This window comes from Mustela erminea, chromosome 7, assembly GCF_009829155.1.
Source record: "Mustela erminea isolate mMusErm1 chromosome 7, mMusErm1.Pri, whole genome shotgun sequence".
NCBI classification, from domain to species: domain Eukaryota; kingdom Metazoa; phylum Chordata; class Mammalia; order Carnivora; family Mustelidae; genus Mustela; species Mustela erminea.
Genome location: NC_045620.1, coordinates 48,293,692 through 48,304,658, shown reverse-complemented (window position 1 = coordinate 48,304,658; position 10,967 = coordinate 48,293,692). Strand labels below are relative to the sequence as shown.

The window sequence follows — 10,967 nt, the reverse complement described above, 5'->3', positions numbered from 1 at the left end:
GTGGCCCCACAAACCATCCTCAGACCCACCCCGTGCCCTTCCTTTGAGTGTCCTCTCCTGATGATTCAGCTGTAACTCCCCCCTCCCAAGCCCAGAGACTGTGCTCCCCAACATGTGGTCCAGAGACGAGGAGGATAGGTCTCCCCTGAGAGGTGAAGCATCCAGAAACAGGTGAAGAGGCAAACTTGCCAGGCCTGCGAGACTGACTGGGTCAGAGTCCTGGCTGAGGGAAAGGCCCAGGGCTCTAGGTGTCCATAGGCCTTTCAGGGCATTCTGGTCCCCCTGAGTTCACAAGTAGGGACATACAAATACTGAAGTCTTTCACAGGGACAGAGCTGAAGACTTTTTTGGAAAGATGTACTCCTTAGTCCTTCCAGAGCCCCATCTGCAGCTCCACATGGACATGGTGAGGGTCCCTCTCTAGAACCCAGACTCTGCACAGAGGAAATTGTGTCCACTGAGCCTTGAGGACCTTCACCATGAGAGGGCACTGGTGCTCACCCAATGGTCACAGCTCAGCCATCCCTGGGAGCTCACTGGCTTTGCTCTGTGTCTGCTTCTCCCTCATTCCACCCTCTCTCTTCTAGAGCAAATTCCTACAAAGGGATCTATAGACCCACTGTGTGTCAAGGGTCACCCCAACGGCAACACCTTTGGAGAGCTTATGCTTACATCATCCTGCCAGGCCCCAGACTGAGCAAGTGGCAGCATATCCAGGGGCTGAGGAGTGCAAAAGGATATGCAGTGAGCTCATCTGGAAGCTCCTGGTTCCAAGACCCTGAAGTTCCCTTGCCTGGCATCATCCCAAGGGCCAGTAAGCCTTCTCTGCTCCACTATTCAAGGGGGACTGGGGAGCTGAGAGGGACAGAGACACTTGGACTCATCAAGACCTCAATGCTCCTTCCTTCCAAAGATACCAGTTTTCTCTGTGTAGCTTACCTCTGTCTCCCCCCAACTTGGCTCTCAGTCACTCACCCTTTTTGGCTATGTCCTTATCTCCATGGTCCTCACCCTACTGCTCTGCCATGGGGTCACCTTCCACTTCCACGTCTTGCTCTTGTGTCCTTGTTTCAGCCTTGGATTCTGAGGCATCCAAATGAAGTCCCTCCCCACTGAGGAGCTGAGAGGGATGTTATGGCTGGGGCTAGGCTACGGGGGATGCCTCGCACCCATTGCTGGTTCTTTGCAACCCACTCTGCCTGGGCTTGTCTGGACAGGAAACAATTATGCCACTTGGAATGGGAGGCAGGGTGACATGTGGGAAGGGACAGTGTGTAATAGCAGAGAGAATATCCAGAGGGAGGAGTTGTTCTGAAGCTGATGTACTGGACCAATGCCCAGGGAGGATTTGAGGGAGCTTGAGCTACAAGAAAAAAGGCAGTGGGTCTCCAGATTCCTGTAGCCATGCTGCACTTGCTGTTTAGGTGGGCTCTGCCCTGGGCCATGCTCCTGCTACTACTAGGTTCCCAGCTCCTGGTGACTCACAGCTGGATTTCCCAAGAGGATAAAGACAGTTATGAACAAAGGGACATAGAACTTCATTTCCCTGCTACTGTGGAGTATGCCTTGCACATATTCAACCTACAGAGCAAGGACTCAATGGCCTACAGGTTGGTGCACATCCTGAATTCCTGGAAGGAACAGGTAGGTGACCACATCTTCCTGCCTGATGACCTGAACTTGCTATAAAGTCAGGGTTGTGGGAGGAGGGGTCTTATCATGGTATCTTGTTCACCATCTGAAGTTCATAAAATAGGGAAAGTACAACCTGCCCAGTTAGATTCAGTTTTATAAAATAAAAAAATGTGGAAATTTAAATACCTCAGACAAAATCTACTCTCATGTAAGGTATATTTTTAATCTCCATCATTTTATAGCCTTACTGATGAGTGACTCAGAATATAAACTGAGGTGATAAAGATTCTGAGTAAGGAAAAGGTCCACAGAAGACATAAGCTGAGGAAATACTCTAAGGAACAAGTACAAGGAGATAATTAGAAAACAGAGAGCAGACACCAAGAGAGAGGGAGGGAGAAGGGCCTGAATATCAGGGCAATGAGGATTCTCCCTCATCCAGAGAAGCCCCTGTGACTTTGGGACCTCTTCTCTGGGCTCCCCCTGTGGTCTCCACCTATGGGGAAGGATGCCATTCTACACTCTTCCCAGACCATGGTTCTCAATCCTAGAGCATTGATTGTCCTTGTAAAGGGGTGTCTGCAGAATGCAGCCAGGAAGGCTGTTTTCGCATGGCCTGCATCAGGATCATGTACGGTCGTGGGTGGGTGGGTGGGTGGGTAGGGTGTAGGTGTGATTGTGTCAGTGAGTGTATGTGTACATGTGAAAGTGTGAGTTGAGGAGTGTGTGTCGCTTTGTGTGTCTCTGTGTGTACATGTGGATGTGAGTGAGTGTGTGTTAGTGGGTAGTGGGGTTGTGTTAGTATGTGTGCAAGGGTGTTGGTGTGTTTGTGAAAGTGTGTGTATGTGTGTCTGAGTGTGTCTGTGAGTGTGTGTGCATGTGTGCACGTGTTGGGTCCTGACCCATTCCTTTCTCTCCCTCTGGACCTCTGCCCTGAAGGAAGGATAATGGGATCTCCACCCTGCACGGCCTTCAGCCTCTGTGAACACTGCTGGGCCAGGTCCTGGCTGGCTCTACTGCCTGAGCTTTCTCCGAGCTCTGTTCTGGGCTCCTAAATCGGCACTCACACATCTGCTCTGGGCTCCCTAGAGCTGCACTCACACTAAGTTAGGGTGTGGGGAGTATGGAGTGGAATGAAGAAGATAGAGTGGAGAAGAGTATAGAAAATTCCAGCTGTACTTTGTAACAGGACAAGAGGTATATGGAAACCATAGTTGGTGTGCGTGTTTGTGTGTGTGTGTGTGTGTGTGTGTGTGTGTGTGTGTATGCTCAGTGGAACATGTGAGTGTTCCAGCAACATTGTAGGACATTTTCCTGTTTTGGGGCAGGTGAAAGGTGTGACAATGGTGTCATAAATGACTCTCCTACTCTGGGGCTAACATTATTCAGCAAACTGTTGCAGAGCCAACACCCTCCTAGGCACTTGGCACCTGTCTCCTGAGAGTGCTGTTGCAGCTTCAGAAGCATGCTGGAAGTCAGGCTGGGTCTCCCTGGGGTATTTGGGGACATCATGCTGCAGAGAGAGAGATATATAAATGGTGTGTGACTCAGCCGGCATCTATCCCTGGCCTCAACAACATCCTAAGTCCTCTTTGCTCTGAATTCCCCAAGCTTGGCTTTACCCCCAACAAGCTGACCCAGGCCCAGAGACAGCTCCCTAGTGGAGGAGTGATTGGGGCTCTCCCTACACTGTGTGGATCTACATTAGTAGTTCCTCACAGGAACCGAGAAGCACATTGCCATTGTAATGTCTCCATGTATCACAGATAGAAGACATCCTGACATTCTCCATGGAGATAAAGCTTCGCAGAACTGAATGTGAGAAATTTGATGATGACATTGACAACTGTCCCTTTCAAGAAAGCGCAGAGCTGAACAATGTAAGACACACAGCAGATCCCTCAGGTCACACAGCTGAGGATGCAGCTTGGGACAGATGGGGAAATGGGGCAGATGACAGTGGCATTCCTAGTAACACAGATGAATGAGGGAACTGCAGGCCCTGCCATGTCCACTGCTGGCACTGCAGCAGGAGCACAGCTGGACCAGCCAGCCCTAAGGTCCACTTGTATGCTCCTGGCCAATCTGGGAACCAACTTTGCCCACTCACTGCATTCCAGCTGCCTATGCCCTGCGCCTCACTGATATCAGGCAGGTTGCTCCTGGTCATGAGGATCCAAGTCTTCTGAATGGAAGAGACAAGACGTCTCTTCTCTGAACTTTATCCACCTCCCTTCCTGACCTCCAGGAATAGGGGAATGTTAGGGTAGCCTACAGCATCTTTGCCTCACTGACTATTTTGGAGTCCCCCTTGACCCTGTCAATAGTGTGAGGGAATGGGGCTTAAGGAAGGACCCACTGCCCTTTCTCCTATGCCCTGACCTGGGTCCCAGTGAACTACTAGCTCCTAGTACAAGGAAAAAGGTCAATGTGAACCCCAGCTCTGGGGCAATCCCACCTTGACCAGAGACTCCTCTGAAATAGTACCCACTGGTAAAGAGTACCCCAATGCTGCACTAGGGGCATGGGTCACACTGGGTCAGTTTGAGTGTACCCCTGGAGACCACAGACCAGGGTAAGGAGTATGACACAGGTGCCCCTAAGGTCAGGACAGGTCCTAGGTCCAAAACAGGAAGGCCTTGGATGGCGGTACATCAGAGAACCACAGCCTGCATCCATAGCTGTTCACCTCGAGATGGGTGGTTGGGATGTGTCTTGTGTTTAAAGCTAGAGCCACAGCTTTCTTCACCCACCCTCCTTTCTTGTGCTTGTTCCCTCAGACCATCACTTGTTTCTTCACCATCAGCACTGAGCCCTGGAGAACCAAGTTTGTACTCCGGAATAAGACCTGCTTGGAAGACTTCCTTTGATTGAGGTCATGTCCCACCTGGCCTCTAGCTGATCTTCTTTTGGACACCAGCATTTCTCTGTAGGAGGCAACACAGGTTGTTCTCTTGCAAGTGTCTGGGTCTCACTTCCAGGCATTGTGGAAATGCCTCATTGTCCAATTTTTTCGTGTAGAATAGATCATTAAACATCTGCATTTCAAGAAGCTTTGTGTGGCATGGTTCCAGAGAGGCTGCACAGGTGAAGGACTGGTCCCAGCAAGGCTGTAGGGTGGGCCCAGGGAAGTGGGTTCTCTTTCCTCTTGGACCTCTGGAGGTGGCACAGTCTGAAAGTACAAGGTACTTCTGAGCTGCTGTCTAAGGGTTCGGGAGGGATCACTTTTGTTCCCAAAGTTCCAATGACCATGACTTGGCAAAGAACCCAAATTGCAGGGTGGACCAAGACAGACCCTCAGACATTCATGACATATGAGTACCCTGTCTTCAGCGGTTTGCTAACACCCATATCCTGGTCCACACAGCTGTAAGGATATGGGACTGTCAGTATCCTCACCCACGGAGTGATCCAGCCACCACCAGTACCAGCAGCAGCCAGTCTTGAAGCCTCAAAAATGTTCTATTAGGGCCTCCCCAACTTTTCACAAGAAGGCTGCATTTTCTTGAATTCCCAGGAGACCCATGAACACTTACCACTTGAGAGGTACTGTTCTCCCAAATGCCATGAGACTCAGCCTGAATCTCCTAAGAGAGGATTGTCAAGCTTTTTCTGTAAGTAGAGTGTAACTGTTTTGGACTCTGTGGGCCATATGGCCTTGTTCTCAGCTCCCCGACTTTGCTCTGAGAGTTCCATAGTGTAAACACAAACATGAGTGTTGTGTTCCAGTAAGACTATTTACACAAGTACGCAACTTCTCCATTTGGTCTTGTTGCTGTGGCTTCCCTCCTCAACTAGATGTCCCTCTTTTGCTCATGCAGCTCGACCACTCAGTACTTGACACTTTCCACTCCACTGAAAGATCCTATGCTCCCCTAAGTTCTGCTCAGGGATTTCTCTGTACAAGTGGCACTCCATCTTCAGAGTAGGCACACCTCAGTGCGGGGAGGTAGGCCCAAGGACAGCACTCCACCCCCACATACAGCTGCAGTAGGAAAAGGCCTAGAGTTCCAGCACCACAGAGGCAAGTCAGAGGCATGTTCTGCGGGGTTCTCATATAGTCCAGCAAGACTGTGACCCATAACAATAGCCATGTTGACTGTCTCCCTCCCTTTCCCTCTGTGTACCTCTTGTGATCATCTCCCAGAAAAACCACCTGTACCTTCCAGTCCACATTGCAGGGTCACCCTGGGGACTCACGGTAGACATGTAGTATTAGATATCCTCAGGGCTCATTCTTTCTGGAGACCTGGAATATATGCTCCCCCAGGCAGAGCCATGAGGAAAGCCTGACAGTGGGCACCCTCACTACCAGATGAACATCACTTGGAGTGGACTCAGCTGTGTTCTTCTCCCCTTCTCCCTGTGTTCTTCTCTCTTTTCTACCCTGCTGTCTGGTCTCAGACTTCAGAACGCTTTTCTTGAAGACCCTCCAACCAACCAACCTCCTGTCTACTCCCACACTGAACTGTTCTGAGTCAAGCCTCAATCTTCAGAAGGAAGATTAAGGGGTCTCTTTACCCACTTTGATCCCATTGTATTTTCCACAGTCACAGCACTAATTCTACTCAAGTCCCATCAGGAAGCTCCAGGAGACAGTTTCCTGTGTGCTCAGAGCCTGCAAAGCAGGCATCAAGTCATAGCTCCTGGCAAGGACTCACTGAATCCTGCCTCACACCACACCTGTGGGGCTTTCTTAATAGTACTGGCCCACACCCAGAGACTCTGGCCCCAAGGCCTGACAGGGAGTCCATGCTCCAGGTGATCCATCTTTTTAACAGATGTAGGATGACAATCATGTGCTGTGGGGAAACATTCCCTCTCTTACCCTATCCACCTCTACCTAGCTCGAGGGGTCATGTGCCCTTCTCCTTTCTGAGTAGGTTTGTTGAATAATCATAAAGCTGTCTTCCTGGGGTCAGGGAAGGGAAGAACTCTGAGTACCCAGGAAAGGGGATCCAGGCCACAGCTGTGGAGTGAACTTGAGAAGGCACTGGGAATGGGCTACCTGGAGCCATCCTGCCTCAGTGAGCAGGGCTGGCAGGTAGAGCCAGATGTCTGCAGCCTTCAAGGTCCTGGTTGAAGGATGAGAGTGGCCATGGCAGAAGCCTTGTTCAGGCTCACAATATTCCTCATGCATGAGCACACCCTCTCTTCCTAGGAATCAGTCCAGGGCAGAGAACACAGGTGGAATTCACCCATGAAAGATGAGAACAGGGTCAGGTTTAGAGGGGCCCAGGACCCCATGCTCTGGCTGACCCTCTCTGCCCTAGGCAGTAGGTGACAAAAGCCATTTCCTGGTGTGAGGCCACTGAGAACCCTGGGGACCATATAGCATTCGCCAACTGGGAGGGATTCCCCTTGGTCTCCAGGGAGCCCCAGGAAGCCAACTGGGGTTCTTGGCCTGGAATTGAGAGAGCCACCCCAGCTCTGCCAAAAGCCAGTCTTGCAGCCTTGGCCCTGCCCTTAGCCATCTACACTCCAGTTGCTCACATGACACACAGGGATAACAACCTCCATGCTTTCTCCAAAGCTGCCATTTGGGATAATACTCAGGGTTACGGAGTAGAAGTGCTGTTTCCTGGAATATTCTCCCTAGTTAGGAGTCACTCTGACTACTTGCTTCTTTACTTATCTCTGCTCAGGTCCATGTGGACCTTGCACATTGGTCCATAGTGTCTGACCCTCAGTCCCAGGCTTGGGGACAAGAGTTAAAGTGGGTCATAGAGCTGCCACTGAGATGACAGTAAAGTGCAGATTCCAGGAGTTGTTTTCATCATTGTGATTATCAGTGACCCTGAATGTGGGCCTGGGGAGGACAGAGTGATGGAGAGGATGGGCATACAGGCCTTGTCCAAGGGTGAACTGCAACCCCAGTTGCAGGCCCAGCTCCTGGTACTGAAGGATTCTGTCCATCTCTCATCCAGCCCACCCACCTAGGGCACCTCTAATGATCGCTCCTCACCAACACCTGGTGCCCACTGATGCCACATGGGTGTGGTCCCCAGTGCTCATCCTGAACGCATTATCCTCTCAGAGCCACATAGGAATGGAGGGTCCAAGTCACTTTTCTCTCCATGTGAGACAAGGAGATAAACTCTTCCCCCACCTCAAGTGTAGACATCTATAGCCCCCTGAAAAGTCCTGTATTATGAGCCAACTCCTTCCCACACATCATTAGTCAGAGGACCACTGCAAGAACATTCTTATGCCAGCGGTGTTGTGGTACATGGTTGTTTCGAATTCCGCAGCCTCTAGAGCTGTACAGTTGCAGTGAGGTGATGCTAAGAGGAATGCTCCATCAAGGAGCTCCAGTATTCATGAATCTGCATCCCAATAACACCACAGGGTTGGACCCTCACCACCACAGCTGGTACTGTTACCGATAAAGGGGAATCAGCACTTGGAGTTGGAAGAGTCTATCACCTGTCTCAGAGCTGATACCAAGAAGGTTAAACATTATATAGGAAGCAGCAGAGTTGAAAGGCGAGTGAACCTGTCTACTTCCACAATGTCTATAAACCTCTCTACCCAATACAGAATGTGGATTTTTTTTTTTTGACAAAATGAGCTGATAGGCATGAGATGATAGGATTGCAAATGTCACAGACATGACAGCATTCTGGCAAAAAAAAAAAAAAAAAACCCTGATGATTGGGATTAATCACATATCCTGATAATAACATTTTTATTATCAGTAGTGAAAAGTATGTTAGTATATTATCTTTGAAATAAATTGACAACAAAAGAACTGGTAAAATAAATGGGCAATGCATTAGTTTGTAAGTCCATTTTACATTTAGTTCATAGTATAAATCACAAAAGAATAAACCACAACTAAAATATTTTGCTATTTAAGTTAATTCATAATCTCCAATCATTTTTTATTTTTATTTTAATAATTTTTTATTTTTTAATTTAATTTTTTTTCAGTGATCCAAAATTCATTGTTTATGCACCACACCGAGTGCTCCATGCAATACATGCCCTCCATAATAATCACCACTAGGCTCACCCAACCCCCTACCTCGCTCCCCTCCAAAACCCTCAGTTTGTTTCTCAGAGTCCACAGTCTCTCATGGTTTGACCTCCCCTCTGATTTCATTTTTTAAACAATGGATGTAATACATTTTAAAACTTGTCAATTGGAGCTACTATAGTATAACAAGAGATAAATGCATTTATTAGAAGCCATAAATAATAGGGAAATAAGAATATAATATTAAATGTAATAGAAAGGCAAGATTATTGAAAAAACAACAAAATTGTAAAATAAAAAAAGTAAGGTTATGAACTAAGCCTAATGTTGGGTGAAAAGGGATTATTAGAAGCAGGCAGATATTTAGCAGGAACTATCAGTAAACAAAGAGAGAGAGAAAAAAATATAAAATATTAATAATAAAAAACAGCAGACCCATAGGTGTTCAGGACAAAGATTAACATGCACATAAAAAGGCTATCAGAAGGCAAAGAGATTTTAGACTTAACACCAAAGCATGATTCATAAAAGGGAGACGTGATCATTCTTGTCAAAATTAAAAACGTTTGCTCAGTAAGATCCCATGTAACCAGGATGAAAAATCAAGCTATAGAGTGGAAGAAAATATTTGCAAACCACACTTCCAGCAGATAACTAGGACCCAGAATATATAAAAACTCTCAAAACTCAATAGTTTAAAAATCTAAATAGAAATAGGGCAAAAGAAATGAACAGACATTTCACCAACAAAATATCAGATGTAAAATACACACTTGAAAATATATTCAACATATCTAAGCAACAAAGAAATACATATTAAATACAATGAGATAGAATCATCCAAAGTGGTAATGTAAGAAAACCCTGAATTCAGCTCCTTCACAGACACACAATTTCATCTACAATTGCACTAAAAATTAAAAAAAAAATCTATGAATTAACCAAAGAAGTAAAAGACCTGTATTCTGAAAATAACAAAAACACTGATGAAAAAAACTGAAGATGGCCCAAACAAGTGGAAATATATCCCATGTGCATGGACTGGGAGAATTAGTATTGTTAAAATGTCCATATTACCCAAAGGCAATCTACAGATTCAATGCAATCCCTATTGAAATACTAGTATGTTTCACAGAGCTAGAACAAATAATACTAAAATATGGCATAACAAAACATCCCCAATAACCAAAACAATCTTGAGAAAGAACAAAGCTAGAGGTTTAACAATCCCTGATTTTAAGGTACTACAAAATGACAATGATCAAAACAATATGAGTACTGGCACAAAAACAGATACACTGATCGATGGAACAGGAATAGGGAGACCAGATATAAACTCACACATATATGGTCAATTACACTATGACAATGGTGGCAAGAATATGCAATGGGGGAAATACAGTCTCTTCAATAAAAGGGAGCTGGAAAACTGGACAGAATATACGCAAAACAATGAAATTGCTTTCCACTTTCTATACCACTTTCTATACCATAAACAAAAGAAGCACAAAGTGTACTAAATTCCTAAATGTGAGACCTGAAACCATAAAATTCTTAGATAAAACATGAGCAGTAAACTCTTGGACACTGGCCTTTGCAATATTTTGCTAGTTACGTGTCCTCAGCCCAGGGGAAGAAAAGCAAAAATAAACTATTGGGACTACACCAAAATAAACACCTCTTAAACAATGAAGAAAACCATGAGCAAAAATGAAAAGTCTACTGTGTTGGAGAAGGTATTTGCAAATATATCTCATAAAGTGTTAATATTCAAGATACATAATAACTTATACAAATTAACATCAAAAATATATGAAAAAAATTCAGAATACTTGAATAGATATTTTCTCCAAAGAAGATAGACAGATGGCTAACAGACACATGAAGAGATGTCCAACACCGCTAGTCATCAGGGAAAAGCAAATGAAAGCCACAATGAGCAATCATCTTACACCTGTCAGAATGTATATTATCAAAACAATCAAGAAAACTAAAAGGCAACCTACAGAATGTGAGAAGATATTTGTAAATGACATATCTGAAAAAAGGGTTAGTATCTAAAATTTATAAAGAACTTATCAAACTCAACATCCAAAAACAAAATAATCCAGTTAAGAAATGGGCAGAAGACATGAACAGACACTTTTCCAAAGAAGACATCTTGATGGCTAACAAACACATGAAAAGACACTCAACATCACTCAGCATCAGCAAAATACAAATCAAAACCATGAGACACCACCTCATACCTGTCAGAATGGCTAAAATAAACAGCAAGGAAATATGACAGATTGTTAGTGAGGGTGAGAAGAAAGGAGAACCCTCTTGAACTGTTGGTAGGAAGGCAAACTGG

The 10,967-nt window shown here is 45.9% G+C and overlaps 1 protein-coding gene across 1 annotated transcript; it reads left to right on the top strand.

Moving 5' to 3' along the window:
• Positions 1-483: 483 nt before the first annotated feature.
• LOC116595347 (cystatin-9-like) lies at positions 484-4,687 on the top strand. The gene is made up of 3 exons (XM_032351580.1): positions 484-1,644; positions 3,402-3,515; positions 4,416-4,687. The coding sequence occupies exons 1-3, from the start codon at positions 1,405-1,407 to the stop codon at positions 4,503-4,505; spliced, it is 444 nt and encodes a 147-aa protein (XP_032207471.1). The 5' UTR covers positions 484-1,404; the 3' UTR covers positions 4,506-4,687.
• The last annotated feature ends 6,280 nt before the right edge of the window (positions 4,688-10,967 follow it).